This window comes from Gekko japonicus, unplaced genomic scaffold (assembly GCF_001447785.1).
Source record: "Gekko japonicus isolate JY-2015 unplaced genomic scaffold, Gekko_japonicus_V1.1 scaffold3551, whole genome shotgun sequence".
NCBI classification, from domain to species: domain Eukaryota; kingdom Metazoa; phylum Chordata; class Lepidosauria; order Squamata; family Gekkonidae; genus Gekko; species Gekko japonicus.
In genome coordinates, this window is record NW_015162585.1 from 17,151 (window position 1) to 44,179 (window position 27,029).

Consider the following 27,029-nt stretch of genomic DNA (forward strand, 5'->3'; position numbering starts at 1 on the left):
GGGCTCCGAGGAGGAGGTGGCGGCGGCGCGGCGGCGAGGCCAGCTACAGAGCGTTCCCTGCGCATGCGCAGGGGACACTGTCACTTTTGGGGGGATTTAAACATCCCCCCGAAATTTTTTTCAACTTTTTCTATTTTTGTGCACACGTGGGGACTGGCCCACGTGTGCACAAACCTCCCCCCCCAAGTGCCCCCGGAGCGCTGATTTAGCGATCCGCACTCAGGGGGCAACTTGGCTATTAGATATATAGATGGTATCGGATCGATCTAATTTCTGTGCACTGAGGACAAGCAAGTCCTAGGTTACAAGCTGAACTCTCCAATGCAAGAACAAGATGCATTTCTTCCTTTAGGAGGTGCTATTGTCAGAAGAAAATAAAAAAGTTTCAGTTTTGTTTTTGCATGTGGGTGGGTATTCTGTTTGAAATAATTGTTTGGATACACTATATTTTTAATATGCTGGTTGTGATAATTTCATGCCAAGTAAAAATGCCCAAAGTCATATTTTATGTTCCTAAAGTAACAGAATGACTTTCAATCTAGAAAAGACAAAAGAAATGCTAATGTAGCATTTTTTTCAATTTTTCCAAAAATTTCCGTTTTTTTCCGAGCTTCAAAATTTCCGGAAATTTGATATCTCTAGTTTGGAGAATATGTGAAAGATTCTAAAGTACCCTAAATGTAAAAACCTGGAGTGGGGTGTTGGACACGTTAATAGGTGAAAACTTGCTTGGATCCACTGGGATATTTCTGTGAAAAGAAGGATTTCAACCCACAAGATGTGACTTTTTCACCTTCCCCTTGTTCATGGAGCTGCATTGTAGTTATTGTGGGCCAAGGGGGGGGGGAGGTGATAAAGTCACACTCTGAGGGCAGACATCCTTCCTTCCACAGAAACACTATAATGGCTCCAAATCAAGGAGTATCTTATCTTAGAAAATCAAAGAGTTGATGTGCCGTGTGGTGATAAAATGGAAGTGGTTTCATTGCCCTTGTTTTACTCTTCTAGCTCGTTTTGTATTCCTGGCACGGTAGCAGTCCTATGAAACAATAGTATTACAGTTTGTAAACATGCAATTTATCCTGCTGTACTTGTGCTTTCATAGTGGGCATGGTTTCAGGATGCAATCGTATATTGTGATGATGTAGGAGAATGCTTGTTTGCATTCAGGCACCTATCTGTGAAGGAATTCCTGACCCACTGAGTTCTGGGTCAGATTACTTTAAATGTCCCAACTGTTTACATTTGTTTGAGGCATGGTTCCATCTGTGGTCTGAACATTTTAGCAGCATGGGAACTAGGTCAGAATTTATAAGAACTCATTTGCATTATAATGTCAGAATCTTAAGACCTTGAATAAATTGCAGGGACTCTTTGTCGTGCAGTAGAGGGAGAGAAGGGAAGAGCTGACATGCTAACCTTTACTATTTTACGGCACACCTTGACTTTTCATTGTATAATGAATGATGTCCCTTTTTGTGTGAAGGATTTGTTTTAATCTACAGAATGCTGGAGTGGTGACTGTCATGCGGTCTTTGCTGTTGGAATGGTTACTTCAGCAAGTTTCTCTGTTAAACAAATGGCAGTAGTTTAGGAATAACTGCGATGTAATAAATATTCTCATTCATCTTTCCATCAAGGTAAACACACTTACAACCAAAACGTTTAGTTGAAAAACCTGTTTGTTCCTTCCCCCACTTTCTTAACCGATGTTCCATTTTTGAATATTTCATTTCCATACTGATTTATTAGTGGGTTTAAAGCTAGGCATTGAACCAGCTGGACAAAAACATAAAGGTTTGGGATGAATGACCCGTAACTACATTTGAAGTGCACATTTCAATGCAAACAAAAAACTTTAGTTTTTATTGTTCTTTAGGTGTCTTTTTATTGTGTCTTTAGGTGAGCTGTATTACCACCAGTTTTATTCAAATAGTAAAATTGGCATGGATCACTGTTCTCTAGGATACTGAAATTTGCATTAATTCTTTTTTCTTTTTTTGCCTGAAGTTATTTTGTCTCCCCTTTAATTTGGCTGCAGCTCTTTGTAATCTTGAGGTGAAGCTGGAGCCCGATTATTTTTTAGTACAGGAAAACAGAAGCCTGTGGTTGCTTAGGTCCCTTTCACTGTAAACAAGTGCATGGAATCCTTTCTTTGCTAGTAGCGAAAGTGCTGCTTTCTTACCCTGTCTACATGTGCTGTAGTGGTTGGATGACTTAACTTTTCTGGGGAAAGTGGGTAATGTGGTTTGAGAATAAAAAATGTAAATTCCGGTATGACTAGCAATTAGAAGACACCCTTCCCGCATGTGTAAACCAATATGGCTTTTGAAAGATGAGTTGTTCTACTCTTGTATATTATGAGCTGTTCATGGGTAACAGTTATGAATTGATGAGATATAAAAATGTTAAACAAACTCTGTTAAAGAGGAGCAAAGGGCACTTAATGTTCCTAGCAGCCAGCATAGAAAACAGCCTTTCCCAATCCTTGAAAAAACACCAATCGACCAAATCACAAAGCAACTTGTTGTTCTCTGCTGCCAAAAGCCTTTTAGCAGAACTGTCTCATGGTACTTTTGGATCAGTAAGCAAATCAGTAGCGTCTAGCCTTTAATGTATTTCCTGAAAAAGTAGCCTGAAATAATTCTGACTTGATTACCAAAAACAAGCAAAGTAAAGGTCAAAGATACTGTTTGCAACATGTCTCTACAGGCCCCAGGCAGAAGTGAGCTGGATGCCATATGATCTTAAGATCATGTAGCTGAGCAAAAATAGAACTAATGCGGCAACTAAGAGCTCTGCTGGATCAGCCCAGTGTTCTTCTAGCACTGCACTGGGGTTCACTGGTTTACGCCTCTCAGTATGCAGGTTCTATTAGATTCTATTTAGACAGCATTAGGGGTGTGCAAAAAACCCAAAAAAACGTCCTGATTCGGATTCGGCCGAATTGGGCAGAATCAATTTCGGCCGGCATAAAGACTCCTGCATGTCAATTTCGGCAGTAGGAGCCCATTCAGGAGTCTTTCGGCTAGCCGAATGTCAGTTTCAGCCCCATTATATCCTGGGGGCTATTGAAGTCAATGGCGAAAACATAGGGTATATTCTAAGGGCTGGAGGGGAGGGGGCTTGAGGAAGAGGCTCCAAACTCACAGGTTAGCTGCTGGATCCTCTTCCAAAGATACCAACCAAGTTTCAAGAACATTGGACCAGGGGGTCCAATTCTATGGGCCCTCAAATAGGTTACTTTTTCCCCACCATAGAGAACAATGGAGGGGATAAGGGCAACCTATTTGGGGGCCCGTAGAATTGGACCCCCTGGTCCAATGTTCTTCAAACTTGGTTGGTATTTTGGGGAGAAGCCTCTCCCTCAAACCCCCTCCCCTCCAGACCCCAGAATATACCCTATGTTTTCGCCATTGAATTCAATGGCCCATAGGATATAAAGGGGCCGAATTGCCCCCGAAATGTGGCGGCAAGCCGATTCAGATCAGAGAATCTGAATCTGCCTGCAGCCGCCCAAAAGAGGTCCGAATGGGACATTTTAGGGGGTGCATTCGGTTTGGATGAACCGAATGCACTTCCTAGTCACCATGGCTAGTAGCTAGTAGGTTGGGTTTCATGAGTAAATGGCAGGGGGAGGGGGACTTTCCGGGCCTATTTTAGCCTTTGAAGGAGGACTCATTGGGTCAGTCCTGGCTAAGTTTGCCAGCTCCAGGTAGGGAAATTCCTGGAGATTTTGTGGTGGACTCTGAGGAGGGCCTCAGAAGGTTATAATGCCATAGACGCCTTGTTCCAAAGGAGCCATTTCCTTTATGGGAATGAGGGTTGCCAACCTCCAGGTGGGAACTGGTCATCACCCAGAATTGCAACCCATCTCCAACTGACAAGTGTTCAGTTCCCCTGGTAAAAATGCCTGCTTTGGAGGGTAAACTATATGGCATTATACCCTTGAAGCCCTTCCCAAATCTCGGCCTCCCAAGCTTCCACCCCCAAATCTCCAGGAATTTCTCATCCTGGAGCTGGCAACCCTAAAGGGAAATGATCTTTGTAGCTGTAGGATCTGTTGTGATTCCAGGTGATTCCTAGCTCCCCCCCGCCCTTGGCGGTTGGCACCCCTAGAAGGAGTGAAGCAAGCAGGAAAAGGGGAGAGAGTACAGGGGCTTTCGGGAAAGGGAAAGGGGAAATAGTGGAGCAGGGGGGAAATGAGACGCCGCTAACAAGTCCTTGCAGGTTCCTGCTTGTCTAAACTAGTTTTCTAGAAGCAAATCAACTAAGCATTGCTAAGCTTGAGCTAGTACCTGAAACAAGGCTGTTTGCAAGACCAAAGCTCTTTTAGAAATTAAAATATGAAGTGCTTAATCAGATCTGTCTCACAGCTGAGACTCTTGAGCCTGTAAGTAGGTCTTATCTTTTGGGCATGCATTCTAAACATGTGCCACTTGTAATAATTTAAAGAGACAGGAAGTATCTTAAAATTGTGCTTTTAGCACTTATTTTCTGTACCATGGCGATACTAAAATATCCACTCTAGCTTCCTTGATTTGGTCATGATTTGGCTTGAGAATGTGGTTCTGATGTCCCCTTGGGCGGAACATCACCCATCAAATCCAGTGCATGTTTACTCTGACATAAACCCTATTATATGAAAGTGGCTGTTCAGGATTGGACCCATAACAGCAATGTTCCCTCTAAGCTGTGGTTCTTGTGAGCAAAAATTCTACCCTGTGAGCTACTGGCATTCAAGTTGTGAGCAAGCGATTTAGCCACTGCATATATTAGTTTGCTCTGGAGCCCCATCCTTCCTGAGCGGAGACAAAAACGTGTGAGCCGGAGGCTAAAGAACTGTGAGCTAGCTCACACTAACTCAGCTTAGAGGGAACACTGGTCCTCTCCCGTTTTTAGATGAGTATAGATATTTATTAAGAGGAAACTTAGCAATACTAACTATATTTAGAGATAAACTGATGCTTTTGAAGGATTCGCTGCAGGCAAAAATCTCAGATTTGATTTAGACATACAATTAAGTGCAGATCCGGCATCAGAGCTGGTGACAATAAAGTATGCCTATGTTGTGCTGGCCACCAGCTGTAAGTTGAATCCTTGCCCCTTCTGGCTTATAAAAATCTTGCCAGTAGCACAGAGACCCTGTTTAAAAGAACTTTTTAGTTAAACTAACTAGTTGACACAGGCCTTTTTTTCCTCATTAAGCTTCAGGTTTCTATATTTTGAGTTTTTAAAATTGGTTGTATTATCTAGTGCTGTTCAGTGTTCCCTCTAAGCTGAGTTAGTGTGAGCTAGCTCACTGTTTTTTAGCCTCTGGCTCACACATTTTTATCTCAGCTCAGGAAAGACAGCTCCAGAGCAAACTAATTTATGCAGGAGACAACTCGCTCGCTCACAAAGTAGAATTTTTGCTCACAAGACTCCACAGCTTAGAGGGAACATTATATAAAGAAAGGAGGTATATGGAGTTTGCTTCTTCGTTATTCATCATGACACTGGATGTTGCACACTTCAATTATCTATCTGAATGCAAATTACCATTAAGAGGGAAAAGTCAAGCATTACAGAGGCTAGCAACTTTTGGATAATGTACTTGCTGGGAAAAGCAGAAGAATAAATGAGACTCAGTACATACGTATATATGCAATTGCTTTATTTTTTATTTCAAAAAAATTCTAAAGACTGCAGAACACCTCGATCTTCTTAAAAATGCTTCCACCACCTTCTTCAATGCTAGTTTTCTTCTAAAAATGGGCAGCGACACACTCTCTCTACACCTTTTCCTCTAGAGAGATGTCTGAAGCTGCTGTATGGCATGACCTTCGATCTGCTGGCATTTCCAAGGCATCAAAAGAGTCTTGCATCAACGAGATTCTAAACCCATCAGTGGGGCCTTGGGTTTTATAGATCTGAACATAGGGCCTGCAGGAGCTGTTTGTCCTTAGTGTGCAAATAGAAGCCTTCTCCTGATGCTCAGCTTGCATTTTAAGATTCCCTTTCCACTGCAGAGGATTTTTCCTTTGGGGAAACAATGAGGAAGCCAAGCAGTTGTCAAGCATTTCTCTCACTTGTGTGTATCCTTGAGCATGATTTCAATCAACGGTACCATTGTAGGTTCTGCTGAGCTTGCTGAATGTGGCATCTAAGCTATGTGTAGAAATAGGCTTGCGGTAAAGAGGGTTGGAAGCCTTAAAAGGAGAGAAAGGCACATAATATAAGCAAAGTACCATCACAGTGAAGTCTAACTATATGCATGCAACCCAGCAAAAGATAACTTTTCACTCAATGCTACTAAAATCAATAGGATTTAAAGGAACACAACAATCCACTATGACAGGAGGGTGGCCCTTCCAAAGATCTCAAAGACCTTACAGTCGCCTTCCTCTTCCAGTCTACCATCAACCTCTAAAACTTCAGATGTTTCGTGATGGTTACATTAAATGGAAGCTGTTCACATATTACAGCTCTTCTGCATTTGGCTAGGATACTGTCAATATGAGAGTACGCAGATAAAAAGGGAGTCTTTATTTATCAGATTTCTATCTTGCCTCTCCCTGCATGCAGGGCTTGGGCCAGTTCAATTAAAAACACAGATAAAAACATTCTACGGTTCTACAGTTTTGCAAAATTAAGCACACCAAGATGAGTCATAAACCTAGGAACATGCTCCTATGGGCCTATAAAGTACCTAAGATTAAGAAAGGGCAGTGGACGGCCACCCCCAGCAGTTGCTGAACATACCAGGTCAGGGGGGTAGAGCAGGGGAGGCCAGAATAACAAGGTACCTGTTGCCTCAACCAAAGGCCCAGTGGAATATCTCCATTTTACAGGCCCTGCAGAACTGAAGGAGATCCTCCCGGGCCCTGATCTCACTCAGAAGAGTGTTCCACCAGGCCGGGGCCACAGCCAAAAAGGTTCTGGCTCTGGTTGAGGCTAAAAGGATATCCTTAGGGCTGGGGACCAGCAGCAGCTGTTGTTTCTGATGAGCACAACACTCTTCAAGGGATATAGTGGGAGAGGTAGTCCTGTAGCTATGTAGGTCCCAGACCACTGAGGGCTTCTGAAGGTTAATACTGGATTCAGTACTCCACTGGAAGCCAATGCTGCTGGTAGAGAACTGGTTGGATAAGCCATCTAAAAGGTGCCCCCGTAAGGACACACACCACTGTATTTTGCGCCAGTTGGAGTTTCTGAGTCAACCTCAAGAGCAGCCTAGTGTAGAGTGAGTTATGGTAATTCAGCCTGGAGGGGACCTTTGCAATGGACTGCTGTGGCTAGGTTGCGAGAGAGAGGGAACCAGTTGCCTGACCAGCCGGAGATGGTAAATAGCTGTTCTGGCAACGGCCATGACCAGGGCCTCCATAGAAAGCGAGGCAACCAAGATCTTGCCCAGACTCCTCACCGTCAGCGTCAATGGTGCCCTGCTGAGGGCTGGATCCCTAAATCCACCTCCGTGACTCAGGCACAGGACCTCTGTCTTTGATGGGTTTAATTTCTGGGACAGCATCCGGTCAGCCATCCATCAACAGATATAGCTGGGTGTTGTCAGCATACTGGTGACAGCCCAGCCCAAACCTCTGGAGCAGCTGAGTGAAGGGGCGCATGGAAATGTTAAATAATATAGAGGAGAGGAATGCCCGTGGTGGGACACCGCACACCAAAGGGTAGTACAGTGAAACCCTCTCCCCACTCACCACCCTCTGCCCCCGTCTGTGGAGAAATGAGGTGAGCCTAGAGATATGAAGGCCCGGAAAAAAATGGAAAAATTAGGGAAAAAACCTCCCCCCCCCATTTTTCTCCTGAAGCCTTTTGTTTTTTTCCCAAAAATTTGAAAAATTGAAAAAAGAAAAGAAATTGATTATGGAACGTTTTATTTTAACATGGTGAATAAAATATTTTAAGACAAGGTGTTCAAATATTTTCCAAATCATTTCTAAAATATATATATATGGTATCAGATTGATCTAATTTCTGTGCACTGAGGACAAGCAAGTCCTAGGTTACAAACTGAACTCTCCAATGCAAGAACAAGATGCATTTCTTCCTTTAGGAGGTGCTATTGTCAGAAGAAAATAAAAAGGTTTCAGTTTTGTTTTTGCATGTGGGTGGGTATTCTGTTTGTAATAATTGTTTGGATACACTATATTTTTAATATGCTAGTTGTGATAATTTTATGCCAAGTAAAAATGTCCATAGTCATATTTTATGTTCCTAAAGTAACAGAATGACTTTCAATCTAGAAAAGACAAAATAAATGCTAACGTAACATTTTTTTCAATTTTTCCAAAAAATTCAGTTTTTTCCCGGAAACAAACTCAAAATTTCCGGAAATTTTACATCTCTAGGTGAGCCACCGCAAAGTGGTCTTTCATATCCCCACCTTGGCAAGGTGGTGGACCATAAGGTCGTAAGTATGCTTTAGACATTAAGTTAGACTGGATCCTAAATTAGTGGAGAGAACATTCTTACTCTGAAGTAAAAGTAGTAGTCTAGAACATGATGCGAGGAGGTAACTCAAGGCGGTGCTCAGTATAAAGATTAATATTTCTTAAAGATGATCATAGGAGGTTCCCGTTAAAAGACATGCTAGAGGCTAGAGAACAATGCTAGTATGATCCTAGGAGGATTCTGCCCTTTAAAAATTATGGATAATGGCTGGTAGAAATATAGCAGTAGTGACATGCTGAGGAATAAATAGTATTTAAGGAGAGGAAAGGAAGGCTGCAGTAAAGTATACACAATAGCCAATTGAAAAGGCTGTGACCATATCAGACAGATGTACAGGTATTCAGATGGTCCCAGTAGACTGCAGTCTATTCCTCCTTCTATCCTTATTAGTCTATGGCACAGGTAATGATGGAGGGTACTACTAGATGGGGCTGAGTCTATGAGCCCTTCCCTAAACCTAACACTATGGGCAGTGCCCTGCCTTACCTTTATGTTCTGTAATATTCTGTCTGCCCAAATCCTCAACACACTTATCCTTTCTCCCCCTGCCTCATACATTTATCCCCTTTATTCCAATGTAAATCAATGCTCACCATTTCATATCTTGCCCGGGACCGTTCACTTTGGAATCTGGCAAATTCCCGCCGGTCATGAATCGTTACAAGCAGCTTCCAGATTGCCAGGAGAATGATGCCTAGAAGCACCGTGCTGCCCACCACTGCCAGTAAGATCCTCATGGCATCAGGAGTCGTGCCACACTCTGGTAAAGAAGAGAAACAGGAGACTGTTTAAGAATGTCCTTCATACCTATGAAATATTGCAAATCCAAGGAGGGAAAGCCTGTGCAGATTAACCTGTGTGAATTAATGAACCTTGCATGATTCCAAGTTCAGTGTAATTTGAAAACATGAGAACTGAGCTGTTTCAGATTTGTTAGCCAGACGCAAGTATCCAACTGAGAAAGATCTATATTCTAGGATTCAGGACTCGACGGAAAATCCAGTATACAAAATCAATCCGCAAGAAGAATGTCTAACTCCAGCCTTAGAGCTGCTTCCATCTGTAGCTGGATGGAGAATCACATACCTGAGGGGAGGGGAGGCACAAGGGTAAGAGTGTTGGACTAAGAGCAGGGAGACCTGGGTTCATACCCCAGAGCCCTGGAGCCAGTTTGGTGTAGTGGTTAAGTGTGCGGACTCTAATCTGGGAGAACCGGGTTTGATTCCCCACTCCTCCACTTGCACCTGCTGATGTGACCTTGGGTCAGTCACAAGCTCTGGCACAGCTGTTCCTGAAAGAGCAGTTTGTGTCAGAGTTCTCTCAGCCCCACCCACCTCACAGGGTATCTGTTGTGGGGAGGGGAAGGGAAAGGAGTTTGTAAGCTGCTCTGAGACTCCAAGTGAAGGGCGGGGTATAAATCCAGTCTCCTTCTTCTTCAATGGCTAACTCTCTCATCTGATCCATTTCAAATGCTAAGAATCATATCACCAACCCTAAGCCCCTTAGAGGAAAGAGCATTAAAATGAAACACATAGATACACAAACAGGTATTGCATATGCAAGTCCCCAACCTGATCGCACACCGGGGGCTGTGTGTATACAGATCTATTTAAAAACAAAAGGGGGAATTCGGGGTAAGAAAGGACCGCGTTCATCCTTTCCCCTCATTCTGCCTTCCTACCTAACAGTGGAGCGTCAGGATTTCACCTTGAGCTGGGGAACTGTTTTTGTTTATAGACAGAATCCCCCATCCTTCCTGGAATATGTGCACAGAAAAGCCTCTAACTGGACTGGAATATGTACATGTTTCTCCTGCACAACAGCCCTCCATTGGTTCAGAACCACAATGCACAACTTCTCTGGAAGCCTCCTCCAAACCACTTTTGAGTCCCAAGAGATGTCTGCAGATTACTAGCCACTGTTGCAATATGCGGGCCCTTTTATTCCAGAGGAGCACTGCATTTCATGAGAACACTGGCACGTCATGTGCTCACACTCCACCGCCAACTCCAACCAGCCTCCAAAGGCAAAATGGAGAACAGCATTTCTTGGACTGCAATGGGAAAAAAAATAAGGGGAAAAAGCTTGTGTTGTGAAGCTTATTTAGGCATCCACGAACACCTGTTTCTCATGCTGAGGTTTCTGTTGGCAAGTAACCACTGATGAGGTATGCTTGAAACAGCCTAGAGTATGGAGCAAAACCAGAGGTTTCTGATCTTTTCTGGTATCTGGCTTGAAATACTACTCCACAGCTGTTTAACATGAGCACCAGAAATAAGCTTTCAAGTGACAAATATTCATGGTTGGACCGTGTCCAAAGTTTAGAACTGTTTACATCAGCTAAGTAGCTTCGACTTGATCTTTGTTTTGAATTACCCAGATTCTTTTCGCTCTGTTCAGTTTTGTTTAAGCCTGATCGGCATATGGAATAACGAAAGGATCCCAGGTCCCTCCTATATCAGTGTACCTTCCTCTTCTGGCAACAGTGCTCGCACCTGAGACCAACTCCTGACCTTACCCCCATCTCATAATATCCTTCTGATGTTCTCTGCAGCTGTCTCTTGCTCTGTCTTCAGCTTTTACCTCTCCACTCTCCGTTTATTTAAAACATTTGTGTGTCACCTGTCCACCCAACTTAAGAGTCCCCGAAGTGGATAACAATCAAATTATTAAAACAGCATTTAAAATATAGGTAAATATTATAATGGATGAGGGGTGGAGGGCAGGTGGAGGATATGGACCAGGACATTTGAGGTGGCACTGAGGTTGGGAAAACCCTTATCTGGCCAGGTAGGCTTGGTTTTACAGCTGGGAGTGAAAACTCGGCATCTCTTTGATATGTTAATGGATAAGCTGGTCAATCGCTAAGCTGGTTTGGGCCTGGATTTGCTGAGGCCTTTTTGACACTCATTGGGGACGGGAGCCTGAAAAGGAGCTATCTGTTCTCTATGGGGGGGGGGGTATTTTGATGATGACAACAGCATTTCTTCTTGCATCTTCCAGCAGGGAAGGATCTGTGAGTCAGAAGTAGATTAGCAACCATTCTATGTTCCTTTTCTTTTCTTGGTCTGTATCCTACTCCTGGGATTGTATTTATTCTAGAGTCGGCCACTGTAGTAATAAAGTTGTATTAGGAAACAGAACACATTGCCTTGATACCTACCCACGGCCTTGCCGCAGGTTCACACTACAAGACTGTACCACTAACGAACCAGAGAGGGGAGATCAGGAACCAGGAGGTGGAGGCACGCTACCCAGAGGGAGGCTCTGAACCCCCATTTAACAGAGCGCTGGGTAGCACAAGGGGTTTCTGATAGGATGAGCGGATCTTTCTCACTGAAAAAAAAACAACTTCTGTCACAGCCTCTGAACATGCTGCATCTCTCTCACTTGCTCAAGGCCTGCTGGGGTGCTGGAAGGAACAGTCACACGTATAAGTACAAAATATTTGGAACAATTAAATAGAACTGAAACATATAAACACATGAACACACACACACACAGAGGGGGCCATGACGGAGGGAATGTCAAATGTCAAACAAACTCCAAAAATCTTTTGATTCCTGTGGGCCAATCCCAGATGTCTGGAGTCTACTCCCCTGAGGTGACCCATGTATGACTCACCCCCCATTGACAATTATCTCAGAGTCTAATGACCTCAAGCTCATGTATCCTTCACTTTCCCATTCCACAACATCCTACTGGCAACAATGAAGATGTGTATATTTGGAGGAAAGCATGCAACGTCAAGACTGGACTACTGCAATGCATTCTAGGTAAGTCTCCTGTTGAAATCAACTCGGACATCCCAGTTGGTGCAGAGTACTGCAGCTCAGTTATTATCAGGAGTTAGGCAGAGCGTGCATATTACACCAATTCTAGAGTCACCCCATTGGCTGCCCATCAGTTATCGAGCTCAGTTCAAGGCACTGGCTATCACATACAAAGCCCTTCGTGGCCTTGCAACATCACCTCCGCAAGACCACCCCTCCATCTATGACCCACCCTGACAACCTCACTCATCCGAGCAGGGCCTTCTGCAAGTGCCAATCTGTAGATGGGCAAGATCGATAACTGCTAGGGTTGCCAGCTTCCAGGTGTTGCCTGGAGATTTCCTGCTATTACAGTTGATCTCCAGGTGACAGCAATCGGTATCCCCGGGGGAAATGGCTGCTTTGGAGGGTGGACTTTATGGCATTATATCCCGCTGAAGTCCCTCCCCAAGCCCCACCCTCACCAGGCCCCACCCCTAAAATCTCCAAGTATTCCCCAACCCAGACCTGGCACCCCTCATAACTGCCCATACATGCACCTTCTTTGTGGGGGCCCCCACCCTTAGAACGGCCTGCCTGAGGAGGTCAAGAAAGATCTCACACTCTTGGCATTTCACAAACTCCCTAAAACGGAATTGTTCAAGAGGACAGTCTTACAAAAGGAAATAAAGTTCCGTCATAACAAAAAATACACAGCAAAATACACAGTGTTTCTATTGATGTAATACCATGTTCTGCATTGTTTAACTTGTCGTGTTTAATACTTTGCACAGACCCACCTCTACTTCAAATTTCTGCCATTCCTAGTCCTGTCACATTGCTTATTAGATGCCTCATCCTACTGATTGTATTGTCTTACACTGTATAATCCGCTTTCAGTGTCAGTGAGAAAGGTAGACTACGATAACACAAATAAATGCATTCCGAACTAATACCATTTCAAAGATGAAGGGCTCTTTGACTCTTGAAAGCTTACACCCTGAAACTCTTGTTGGTCTTTGAGGTGCTACTGGACTCAAATCTAACTGTGCAAATAAGATTTCACAGTCTCTGCAAAAGCAACAACAAGCGTTCTGAAAGAGCTTGTTTCCCCAGCTCTTCAGTTAAGTCCAGGTTCGACCTATAGCCTTGCTAATACAGGCAATCTTACATCAGCATGAAGACACAAGTAGAAACATAACAAACCTGGTTCCTTGAGGACGGTAATATTGGTCCTCCCGCTGGGCAGTTCCGAGTAAGTGAACTTCATCACACAGTCCTTCAAGGGATATGCACATAAGACTGAGTGTGGGTCATCAGTTTCTGGAATACAGTTGATAAAATCCATTAGCGCCTTTTGTCAGAAGGATTAAAGAACCTAGTAACAGATCAGATCAGTCAATCCTAAAAGAGATCATCAGAAGGATTAAAGAACCTAGTAACAGCATAACCCAAAGACTATTTCATGCTACAGCATCCTGTAGCATTTGTTATGGCTGGGTATCTCTTAATTTGTGCATCTCAACATGTTTGAAACAGCCATTATTTTGACCCAGCCCTTTATTTTGGCCTTCTACATTCTGGGGACTCTGTAGTCCTTTCAGTATGGGAGGTTTCCCATTTGGACACACATGAAGCATATTATGGAAATACTCAACTGTCTGAAACTGCAGAAACTATTAACGGGATGGATGGAAGAGTTGTCCAACCACTGCCTCATGCCTATCCTGTAGATACCCATGGAAAAACACCCCTCCAAGACTGCAAAGGGAATGGGGGTGTGACTTGAGTTGACCGAAAGAAGAATTAATCAGAGTTCCTGAAAGATGGCCAAACAAATCTAAAACTTGGAATGATTTCTTTGGAAAAGCAAGTTTCATTTCCTTTTTCCAGTCTGGGTGGACAAAATAATTGCTTGGAAATAAGTCTAATTTTGTAATCCATTTGGAGCACATGGTGAAGGATGATGATTTGCACATTCAGCAGTGAAAAAAAATGACATGCATTGCAGAAATATACACTTCCCTTAGTAAACAGAATGTCTGGTTTCTAGAGTTCAGACAAGACACAGCATATCTTTATACATGTTACTGTCCCTCTATTATTACGTTTCCTCTGTTTGCCTAAGAGTTTGTTCCTCTCTCTTTTGGGGAGAGTACATCACAGACTACAATTTATTTATTAGGTGTATGTGTACAGGGATGGTTGAGGTGTGTGGCAATTAAAAGCCCCGCCTCTCCTCCAGGGCTCTGAACCTTGCGATTTAGGCCTCATGTCAGCCAGGCAAGGCCCCCATGGAACTCCACCGGATGTAGGGCTGCTAGCCAGCCCCCCTCCCCCCGTGGAACTGACCAAACATATAAAAGCGACCTTGAAGAATATAAACAAAATGTTTTTTGCAAAAATGTTTATAGTAATATAAGATAAGCTATCGTGTAAAGTGCAAATAAAGTACAAAGTGAGTAATTACACTGAAAGACATGCAGCTACAAGCAGGAGAGAATCCCTGCTGACCAAAATCTTAAAGGGACCAAGCCAACAATCTTTATGCTGTAAGAACGGGTGGAAACATTCTCTTGAACAGCTGAAGGTAAGTCCCTCGGAGCATGAAGATGTCAAGGTTAGTACTCCATGACAGGCCTGTTTCAAATCGATATCTATCAAGCTGTTAGTCTTCATAGGGCTTGTGGGACTTGCACTTGCGAATCACGTTGGCAATGTCCGGGTGACGCTCTGGTATTTGGGCAAAAACTCTACGGTAGATGCCATTTTTGCCGTCGATGTTTTGCCCAAATACCAGAGTGTCGCCATGACTTTGTAGCGTGATGACATAACTTTTGGCACACTCCGGAAGTGATGTGGCCATGCTGCCAGCAATGTCGCCTGGGCCTCTCTCCTGATCCTGGCAACCCTAACTGGATGGGAGGGAGTGAGCCCACCTCAGGTTGGGGGGAAGAAACACCTGGCCTTCTCTCATACCACCAAAGGCCTGAAGAACAGAGATGACTTCATGTGGCACTTCAGGCTCACTCAAGTAGGTGCCAGTTAAACAAGAGTGAGTGGGGCCTGGCGCCATAGTGAATGTCCTGACAGCCATTCATCTCACCTCTGGACCTGCACAATTGAGCAGGCCTAATGAAAACAGGCAGGACCTTCAGATCTCCATCTCCCAGACCATTTAGGCCCTCAAAGGAAGAACCAGTACTTTAAATAGTGCTTGCAAATGAACTTATAGGTTAGGGTTGCCAGGTCCCCCCATCACTCCATTTGGGGGTGGACGGGTATGCCTCCAAGCCCTACCCCAAGAGCAACCACCTTTGGCCACCCCTCTCCTTCCCCCCCTGTGAGATTTAAAGGGCTTTAGCTGATGGACGAGGAGCATGTGACCCGCGCCAATCAGCTGGAGGTTCCTTTAAATCAGGAAGGAGGGGGAGGGGCTGTCACGGGCAATGTTCCCTCTAAGCTGAGTTAGTGTGAGCTAGCTCACAATTTTTTAGCCTCCGGCTCATACATGTTTGTCTTCGTTCAGGAAGGATGGCTCCAGAGCAACCTGCAACAGCCAAATCGTTTGCTCACAACTTTAATGCCAGTAGCTCGCAAAGTAGAATTTTCGTTCACAAGACTCCACAGCTTAGAGGGAGCATCGGTCACGGGCTGCACGCTCCGCTCACAAAAAAGCCCTCAAGGAGTCCTTCTGCGAGCGGGGCTGTGGCAAGTGCTCCTAAATCTAAAGTGGCGAATCGCCACTGGGAAATCAGCCCCGAGCAGGGTGGCCGTGGGTGGCTACTCTTGGGGGCAGGGCTTGGGGGTGGACCTGGGGGCTGGCAACTCTATTATAGGTAGTGAAATTCTTTGAATAATGAAATGTCTTTCCTTACCAGTAATCAGCCTTGACGCTATGCTCTAGAGAGCAACTGTTGTTTCCAAACAGGTTTAAAAGTCAGCCCTGTGTAACTATATTTACTACAGTGCAACACGACTTGGGGAAATCTCCCCCTGCCCTAGCCAGAAGATAGTTCTGTGAATCCTTGCAACAATCAAATATTGAGTTTACTCTCCCTGAGCAACAGCTTCAATAAACTGCCAGAAACCAGCCTCAACTGAGAGCTCCCCTTTTCCCAGCTATCAATTGCCATCACTGAGGCAGGAAGAGGAAAAGCAGAAGTTAGGCATCCTCCCATTATGCATGGACTGAAACCACAATAAATTTATATTTCACTTGTTATCCATTTTAATTTGCTGTAATTAGGAGAAACGATATCCTGAGAACCATTTTTGTCGTTGAAAAGTGCAGTAAAAATGCAAATCAATAAAAGCTTAGGGAAAACTTCTATGATCTGGTTATGAGTGCAAATTGCCTGGCAAATGACCATCGGGGAATAAACTTTCCCATCATTTTTGAACCAAACAATACGTTTAAAAATAATGTAAGAGAACTAAAGTTTCTGTTAAAAACGACAAATCATAAGAACGAAGAAATTAAATTAATAAGAAGTGGTGGTTGGAATGTCTGCAACCCTGTGCCACTGTATCCTTTTTTTCCATTCTCTCTTGACTCTGTTTTTGGAGACTTCACCGACACAGGCCCATTTTAAGGAGGGTGGTTGCAAAGTGCTGACAGAATGGAGATATTATCAAAGCCGTAATCCATTCAGTGTGTTGCACGCCAGAAATGTGCTGAATGGTTTTATCTCCGGAAATGGGTGGAAGGGTCATTTTCAAGGTGGGAGCAGTGGTTGGAGAGGGAGAAACAGGAAGAAAAAAATGGAAAGCTAGGGAAGAATGTTGTTTTTCTAATGGATCACCCAAGGGTATGTTGCTGTCATGAGACTCAAGGGGTTCTTCGGATGATCTGGAAAAGGGGCGACAATACTTACAATCGCAAATGTCACTCTTTAAGGAAAATAAAATGTCGGTGTAAAAGACTGTGGTTTGGTTTTATAAGTTGCCAACTATACTCTCTTTCACTGTAGCTACTGCTTCTCTATTTATAGTTCTAGATTTATAAAACATAACTTTCACGGGCCTTAATAGTATAAGGATCGTCCCCTACAGATATAAATGTCCCATGCAAGTTAGAACTGGGACTGACCTCAAGGAAAATCTAGTCCATGGATAAGCAGTGAGGCTTTTTGTACAGTCATGTGGTTCTCAGCACCAAACAAATGAATATGTCTGATCTAGGCTAGGCCCTTCAAACAAAAGAGAATCCAGTATCCTGAAGCTGTTCATGTCAAGTGAACTACGCTGGGAGAGGATGTCTAGGGACAATGGCATCAATTGCGCAGATAATCTCCAAATTCCAGCTATCCACCAGGGCATCAAGAGAAGTTGTAGATATATCAACTGAAAATTTCTCACAGGTTGTCAGGAATCCATTTGAATCGTTCAGCCTCTGAGGCTGGACTATCTTAATTTGTTAGTTCACCCCACAGAGGTCCTGAGGTCCTGAAAGTTTACACCTCACTAGGAGAAGGTCACTCTATGGCAAAGCAGTTACATAAACGTCCTCTGCTACTGAACCATACAGCATTTGTCCATTACAGAAGATCAAACAATGTATGACCTGCCATCTGTACGGACCAAGAAATGTTCTGGCCTGGCCTAGTGGTTGTCACAGAGGCCACAAATTCCTGAATACCACTTGTCAACGTGCCTCAGCATGGATGCTGAAGTCACCCAAAACAAGACATTTTGGTGATCTTGACACGAGGTACAAGACTACCTCAAGGAGGTCAGGAAAGAAGACATTTTGTCAGTAGGTGTGGATGGTATATTAAGAATCCCTAATCTGTCCTGCAAATCGAAATCAGGGACATGAACTCAGAATCCAAATTCTGACAAACAGAATCTGGAGGGAATAAGAGAATTCCAATAGATCATGGCAAGGGCCATTCCCCAGCCGACAACCCCGTGCTGATGCTCCATCATAGTAGGATTCAAGTAGGACAAGTACATTCAAAAGAGCTCCACACTCCTACAATTTCCACAATCAATATGCTTTCGGTAAACTAAAGTTTTCTGAATTGATCATAATACGACGATTGCCAAGTTCAACTGGTATCAGATGCCCTTGATCCCATGAGCGCCTTAACCTCACAGAAATTAACGAGCAAGTCATAACTGTAAAAAGTTCCAGTACTTCCTACCATCACATATCTAATATTGAGTGGACAAGTAAAAGATAAAGGTAAAGGTTTCCCTTGCTCAAAAGCCAGTCGAATCCGACTCTAGGGTTGCGGTGCTCATCTCCGTTTCAAAGCCGAAGAGCCAGCGGGTCTCGAACTGCTGAGCTACAGACATTCTGGTCTGCCGCTCAGAGTCTTAACCTCTTAAATCAGTTCCCAAATTTGGTTCTCCAAACAGTCATATTTTTGCTTGTTGCACAGGAAGTGGTGGATGCATAGTTATTTGTACACATTATCTCCGTAATGTTCAAGCATGCAAAAGTAGCTCTGGAACGCAATTTGAAACTAAAACCCCACATTTCAGGGTTATCTGTACATAGTTATCAGAAACTAGCTGTTTGCGATTTGTATTTACAGAAGAAAGCCAGAAGAGTTTCAAGTAGCAGTTATAAGTGTGAATCACTGTGAAAATATGTTGCCACAAAACCTCTGTTTGCATTTCTGGATGCCATGAATGAAAATGCTGGAGTTTGTTCTCAAGGAAAGAAAGACGAGCTGATAGGGAAGTCACGTTTAAATTGCAAAAGAAATCCAGAAAGAGCCAACAGGAACAAGCCATCCATAGATTAGGAAGGAAGAGAAAAAGGACTGTGTTGCAATGCTTGCATTGCCAAATAATAGCCTCCTTCCGTAAAATTAGGGGAAAAGAAAGCAAACCAAAGCGGCAGAATCTACAAATAAGGATGAGCAGCAACAGATGGGCTGTTGCTGTTTTTAACACAAACACACATTCTAGAAACGGAATACGAACAAACATTTAGGATGCTGTTAAGAAAAATTTAAGAGCTGAAGTACTCAGAAGCGGAGAGATGAAATGCACCAAAATGTCACTGTGGGGTTGTCAGCTCTGGGTCGGGAAATACCTGGGGATTCTGGGGGTAGAACCTGAGGACGGCGGGGCATGTGGAGAGGAGGGACTTCAATGGGGTAAAAGGCCATAGAGTCCACCTCCCAACGCAGCCATTTCCTCCAGGTGAACTGATCTCTGTTGCCTGGGGGAGCAGTTGCGATCCCAGCAGATCTCCACCTATCGCCTGGAGGGTCAGATATACAAACTCCACTAGACATAAAGTCCATGTACTCAGTGCCAACCTAGCAGTTTGAAAGCAAGAAATTGCAAGTAGATAAATAGGTACCACTTCGGTGGGAAGGGAACAGCGTTCCGTGCGCCTCGGTGTTTAGTCATGCCGGCCACATGACCACAGAAACGTCTTCGGACAGCGCTGGCTCTTCGGCTTTGAAACGGAGATGAGCACAGCAACCCTAGAGTCGGACTCGACTGGCTTTCGAGCAAGGGAAACCTTTACCTTTTTACTCAGTGTAACTTGATAGGAGGAGTTACACTGAGTACATGGACTTTATGTCTTATCCTCAAAGGAGGAAATATTGCATCTAAGGCCTTATTACAGTTACAGTAGGCATAACTGTTGTTGTTGTGACACCACCAACTTTATAATTGTTTAATATATTGTTTTGGCAATCTTTGATGGTGTTCTCTACTAGTAGGATTCGTATATTTTGGACTTCTGTGACACTAGTCCTTTCCCCCTTGTTGTTTGGACTTCCCACTTGGAGGGTGGCCACCATATGTCAATCAGACCAACTCTCAGCCCAATGTGCACCAGTAGCTCCCTTCCCAAGTATTAGCCTACACAATTCACATTGTGCTCCAAACAGAAAGCACCTTAAGATATGAATCAGCCTCATAATAGTCAAAACTACCGTTTCGCTTAGCCTAATATTGGCCCCGTTCACACGCCGAATTTGCCACGGGAGAGCCACAAATGCTGGGCGGATTTTCAGGGCGCGATCACACCACAAGATCTGGCAAGCGTAGCGCACCCGTGGCCAACCCGTGGTGTGCCGCCGAAGCTGCACAGTTAAAAAGTATCTCAACAAATGTACTAGCAAATGGTTTGCCACGGGCTGCCGACGGAATCATTCACACTGGGCCCCCCCGGGTGGGGGGCCCCCCCCCCCCCCGGCTGTCCTCCTTGATGCACACACACTGACGGACGAAACCGCGGCGCGCCGTCACCACATCTGATCGCATTCTGGTTGGTCTAATTGCACCAGTGAAAAGAGCCACGCCTCCCCCCTCACGTTATCTGGCCCGTGTGACCGGGGCCATTGTATATTTTCACTGACTTCAGTTCTCCAAGGTCTTCAGGCAGAGGTCTTTAAAAAAAAAATGTTGCCTGAAATTTATTAAGTGGAAATACCAAGGTTTCCCCACATTTTTCTCCGTTCTAAATAAAAGTTTGCTGTTCTTTTTATAAGTAAATTATTATCATCATTATTATCATTATCATCATCATCATCATTTACAGCATTGTTTACTTCTTGTGCTAGGACTCTATCTGGTTAACTTACTGAGAACATCCACTCGCGTAATGATCTCATCCCTGCAATGTTTTTGGCAGGTTTGGTTATCAGCCAGTCTTCCTGAGTTAAACAGCATGCACTCAATGCATTCCCTATGTGAGAGGGATAAGAAAGGAAGGATGAACAGGTCAGAAAGATACACTGGCATTTACAAATGACATTCAAGCCCCATCTTGAAATGTTTTTCCTATGGCAGCCACTTTGAGGCAAGGCCTACGGCTGCATGTTTGCTTCCTGTATTCAAAATGATGCACCATGGTCTAAAACTTTCAGCTCAAGAAAAGTTATTTGCTGTTAAGATTTCAGCCTTGCAAGATGCCCTACCATTTGGATGTATTTCCATCTGCACTTTTTCTTTGGCACATTATATAGAAATAAATTCATTCAATTTCCAAGACTTCGTCTAAGCACAAGATCATCTGAGTTCCAGTACTAGCATTCTGAGCTACAGACATTTTAAAAATCGCAATGCATTTCACATGATGCAAAACTGTAAATATTTGCTCAAGGATCAAGGGCCTTCTCCAGTTTGGATTCAGCTTCATAACCAATATTTTCCTAATCAGTAGCAGATTACAGAATTTGAGCAGTCTTATGTGCCTGATATTCTTCGTGAAGACACCAGAGCCCCACAAACAGATCAGCCATAGAGGGAGCTGATCACAGCAGGCCTAAGACCAATAAAACATACAGCTACTGAGATCTCCTGGTATACTTTCCAAATGCTTTCATTCCTGTTTGATTCCTATTTAACCTAGTAAACACCTTTCCCTTCTGAAAGCTACATATCTCAGCAGAAGTGAAACATTACTGCTTAGAATGCTTCTTCAGAGGAATACCTAAAACCAGGGCTATTTTTGGGCAGGAACGCACAGGAACGGAGTTCCGGCTGGCTCCCAAGTTGGCCACGCCCAGCAGCAACTCATTAGTATAATAGGCCACACCCAACAGCAGAAACTCATTGGGATTGGCTACATTAGGGGTGTGTGGCCTAACATGCAAAGGAGTTCCTGCTACAAAAAAAGCCCTGGGTTTTGACACCAAACAAGGTAAACAGAATAACAAGCAAAAGGTGGGTGTGGCTGGATAACCACACTTCTGGTAACATGGGGGTGTGGCCTAATGTGCTAATGAGTGGTGCTGTCAGGGGTGTGGCCTAATATGCTAATGAGTTTCTGCTGTTGGGTGTGGCCTATTATGCTAATTAGTTTCTGCTGGGCTTTTTCTACAAAAAGAGCCCTGGCTGTAAATATTTGCTCAAGGATCAAGTGCCTTCTCCAGTTTGGATTCAGCTTCATAACCAATATTTTCCTAATCAGTAGCAGATTACAGAATTTGAGCAGTCTTATGTGCCTGATATTCTTCGTGAAGACACCAGAGCCCCACAAACAGATCAACCATAGAGGGAGCTGATCACAGCAGGCCTAAGACCAAGAAAACATACAGCTACTGAGATCTCCTGGTATACTTTCCAAATGCTTTCATTCCTGTTTGATTCCTATTTAACCTAGTAAACACCTTTCCCTTCTGAAAGCTACATATCTCAGTAGAAGTGAAACATTACTGCTTAGAATGCTTCTTCAGAGGAATACCTGAAACGATAAACTGGGAATAACAACAGAGAGAATGCTGGTGAACATGCAGACTGGGAAATCTTTGGGATAGTCCCACTTGGCAAGGAAAGCATCTGTCCGTAACCTTTGGCAACCAATACAAATGGGACAGACTAGGGGTGCAATCCTATGCACGCTTACTCAGAATGACATCCCACTGCGTTCAGTGAGGCTTATTCCCAGGTACATATGCAAAAAATGAATAAAATTGAAGAGGACGACCCAAGTCGTGCTGAAATTAATTTTTTAATTTAGTAATGTAATTGATTCTTTTATACTTTGTAGAATGAAAGATACAATTAGAACATGCCTGCACAAACATATCCCATCAGTCATGTATTGCCGTTCATTGAGGCTACATATACCTACATGCCTGGGAGTGCCGAAAATGGCACGTCAACATAAGTACATCAGAGAAGCCAATGTTGGATCAGGCCAACGGCCCATCCAGTCCAACACTCCGTCACACAGTGGCCAAAAATACCAGGTGCCATCAGGAGGTCCAGCAGTGCGGCCAGAACACTAGAGGTCCTCCCATTGTGCCCCCCCCTCAATTACCTAGCAGGCCACAATGCTTCTGATGGGTACATATGGTTCTACAGATACAACTTGTACAAGCTTGACACAGTAAATTAAAAGGAATGCCAGCTAAGTGGGTGCAAGCTAGTGACCCAGAAGGTCTCTGTCAGTTCTCTCAATCAGGGATCTCTCCCATCTTTACTACCAGAGACCCTTCTTAGATGCCAAGACAGAGCCTGGAAAACACTGAACTCTGATACGGAAATGTCAAGCTAGGAAATCCCATCCTAAAACCTCATGGTCAAACCTGGGTGGAAAGCAAAGTAGAAGAGAAGAAGAAGAGATTGGATTTATACCCCGCCCTTCACTACCCAGAGGAGTCTCAGAGCGGCTTACAAACTCCTTTCCCTTCCCCTCCCCACAACAGACACCCTGTGAGGTAGGTGGGGCTGAGAGAGCTCTGACACAAACTGCACTTTTTTCAAGAACAGCTCTTATCAGAACTACGGCTTGCCCAAGGTCATCCAGCAGCTGCAAGTGGAGGAGTGGGGAATCAAACCCGGTTCTCCCAGATTAGAGTCCGCGCACTTAACCACTACACCAAACTGGCTCCCTGAAGAACCACAGAATGACAGACTGTCATAAATCCTTATTCAGAGGACTTTCCCCTTCAGTTTAGGTAGCTGGGATAATACCTTTTAGTGCTGCAGACACCTGGGCAGGTAGGGCATTTCTCACAAGTCTCTCCAAAGGCACCAGGCTCTGTGCAGTGACATCTCCCACAGATGCAGTTGCCTCGTCCACTGCACATCTGGCCATCGTTGGAGACACAACTATCCGTCTCTGTTGAGCAGTTGCAGTTGTCCCCGATATAGCCACGATGACACTTGCACTCCCCACAATGACATTCTCCGTGACCTAAAGGCAATTCAAGGAACAAAAATCAACCGTGTTGCTGCAGAGATGGATACATGGTTCCAGAAGACAGGCCACAGTCCAGTTCAGAGTCAAATTTATTTTTAAAAAACTATGGTCAATTATACCAAATTGGACTTGAATCTATGGTCAAGATACACCACAGCCATAGTCTCACTGTACAGCCCCAGTCAAGTAATCATGTATCGTATGAAAATAGACATACTACTGACCCTCATAGGACTGCAATGAGAGAAAACATAAGATTCCTATGGTAGCTTAAAGAGTAACACATTTATTACTTGGAAACTTCAGTTAGTGCAAAATGAAGTTTCCTGTTTGTTATCAGTGTATACCTTATGGTACCCACACGACTGTTGTTGCTTTGGCTGCAACAGATTAACACAGCTCATCTTCTGGAACATAAAGACAAAATGGCCAGGGTCCGGCTTACCTGAAGGACCGTCTCTTCCCGTATGTTCCCTCAAGAGCACTACAATCGGGGAAGCTCCATCTCCTGGGAGTGCCAGGTCCCCAAGAGATTAAGTTTGCCTCTACTAGGGCCAGAGCATTTTCGGTGGCAGCTCCTACCTGGTGGAATGAGCTCCCAGAGGAGATCCGGGCCCTGCGGGACCTTATGCAGTTCCGCAGGGCCTGCAAGACAGAGCTCTTCCGCCAGGCGTTTGAGTAGGAGCCGCCACCGCCACTATTCTACCACCGAGGTGGCAAGTCATCGGCTGCCCTATAAGAACGGGGGCAAGCGGGCCCTGGCAGAAGTTTGAGACAGTGTAGTGGGGGACCACGCTACTGAGACAGTTGGCCACCAAACCTGGGGGGGTTGTCCCCATCTTGGATGATTAATATAGGTATAGCACCGTATTATTGGAAGGTTTTATTGTGATTTTGAATGTTCTATTTATGATATACTGTATTGTATTTTGCACTTGGCTTTGCCGCATGTGAGCCGCCCTGAGCCTTTGGGAGGGCGGGACATAAAATAAATAAATAAATAAATAAAACTATGCAAATTAAAATGGGATATATAAAATTACTAAAAATTGCTTTAAAAATAAAATAAGCACAATGCAATAAACCCATGGTTTTAAAACAAAAACTGTATATTAATAAAGCAATAAAACAACCAAGGACGAAGAATCAACAGAAAGATTAATATAAATCACAACTTCAGTACCCAAAGGCTACCTGAAACACAAGCACAAAATACTATGAGAGAAGGAGGAGGAGGAGGAGATTGGATTTATACCCTACCCTTCACTGGGAGTCTGAGAGTGGATTACAAACTCCTTTCCATTCCCCTACCCACAACAGACACCCTGTGAGGTAGGTGAGGCTGAGAGAGCTCTGAGAGAAACTGCTCTTTCAAGGACAGCTCTTGTCAGAACTATGGGTTGCCCAAGGTCATCCAGCAGCTGCAAGTGGAGCAGTGGGGAATCAAACCCCGTTCTCCCAGATTAGAGTCCACCTACTTAACCACTCAACAGCGTTCCATGCCGGCCACATGACCATGGAAACGTCTTCGGACAGCGCTGGCTCTTCGGCTTTGAAGCGGAGATGAGCACCGCAACCCTAGAGTCGGATTCGACTGGCTTTTGAGCAAGCGAACCTTTACCTTTACCTTACTTAACCACTACACCAAAGTGGCTCTGAGGACATCTGGAAAATTGTCCTTGGGAAGCATTCCAGAATTCAGGGGCAGCTACTGAAAAACCCTTCCTCCTCCTAGTGGCCAGTCTTGCATCTGAATATGTTGGTACCTAAACAGGGCCCCCTTCAAGTTTGGGGAGGATTATAAGAACATAAGAGAAACCAATGTTGGATCAGGCCCATCCAGTCCAACACTCTGTCACACAGTGGCCAAAAATACCAGGTCCAGCAGTGAAGCCAGGACACTAGAAGCCCTCCCGCATGGAATGGAACTCCATCAACCTTAGGAAGAGATGAGGATAGAGGAGGAGAATGTACGTCCCCCATCTCAGCCAGGAAAACTCATGTCCTCGTATCGTTCTTCATAGCCAACGTATCTTCACGCACAGATACTTCAAATCAAATCCATTGTACGCTCCCCCATGACAGCGGTTTTGTTGTGGTGCTCGCTACTCTTTTTTCAAATTCCACACGTGCCCTCAGGTTTCACAAGCCTGAAGTAGTATCTACTAACACAGATGTCTCATACCTGAAGCACATCTGGCTCTCTTAAACCATATTCCACACACGGGGTTCAGCATGAAATCAAAACAGAAATCACACTGTTATTGTTTCAGTGGAGCAAAAGTTCAGAATTCTCCTTTTGTCTCTTGATTATTTCCTGATGCAGCTAAAGGAAGATGTGCTTAATTAAACCAGTGCGGCTTTTCCTCCCCTCCGCCTTTTGTTATGCTACAACAAACATTTAATATTATTAAATACTTCCACCTTCTAGTCCCTTTTCTTCTTATAAACAGATTCGACCTTGGTCTCTTTTGAGCCAACAACAAAGGACACAAGGAAGCTATGATGGATCTCTCAGGACCGACTTTCTGACACCCTATCTCTGGAGGAGTTATTTCCTAATTGCTTTCCTAATTTCCTAATACTCTGTACACAGAGGCCACTGCCTGACATTTAGGACACTTGGAAATAAAAAGTCCCTAAGATGCAAAAGAGTAGAAACCAAGCAAATAATCCCAGGCAAGTAACTTTTGGATGAGGCCCTACATTTTTCGAAGAAAAAAAAAACCATGATAAATTTCATTACTATGTCAATAAGTTTCCATCTGAAGGAATAATGCCCTGATTGATTTAGAGTCCCCTTACCTCCCCCTTAGGGGCTGCAGTGGCTCAGAGGTTAAGATGCTGAGCTGCAGACCGGAAGGTCGGCAGTTCGAGACCTGAGTGCCGTGTGACGGAGTGAGCTCCCGTCTCTGGCCCCAGCTCCTGCCAACCTAGCAGTTCGAAAGCAAGACATTGCAAGTAGATAAATAGGTACCACTTTGGAGGGAAGGCAACAGCATTTTGTGCACTTCGACGTTTAGTCATGCCGGCCACATGACCAGGGAAACATCTTCGGGAGGCTGGGAGAGTGATGAGGGCAGAAAGAAAGAATGATGGGGTGGGGGCAGAGAGAGAGAAAGAGTGATGAAGTGGGGAGGCAGAAAAACAAAGATAAAGATGACAGGTCAGAAAGAGAGAGGAAGTCACATGCATGG

General features: G+C 44.2%; 1 protein-coding gene across 1 annotated transcript in view; it reads right to left on the reverse strand.

The window, feature by feature from the left end:
* Positions 1-5,658: 5,658 nt before the first annotated feature.
* Positions 5,659-27,029, reverse strand: part of ITGB5 (integrin subunit beta 5) — a 113,300-nt gene continuing 91,929 nt past the window's right edge. The window contains exons 11-15 of the mRNA XM_015406456.1: positions 23,604-23,826; positions 20,765-20,868; positions 13,410-13,526; positions 9,045-9,211; positions 5,659-6,191 (exon numbers count right to left, since the gene is read on the reverse strand). Of these exons, the coding sequence (XP_015261942.1) occupies positions 6,096-6,191; positions 9,045-9,211; positions 13,410-13,526; positions 20,765-20,868; positions 23,604-23,826 (707 nt within the window). The 3' untranslated portion in view covers positions 5,659-6,095. The remainder of the gene's footprint in view (positions 6,192-9,044; positions 9,212-13,409; positions 13,527-20,764; positions 20,869-23,603; positions 23,827-27,029) is intronic.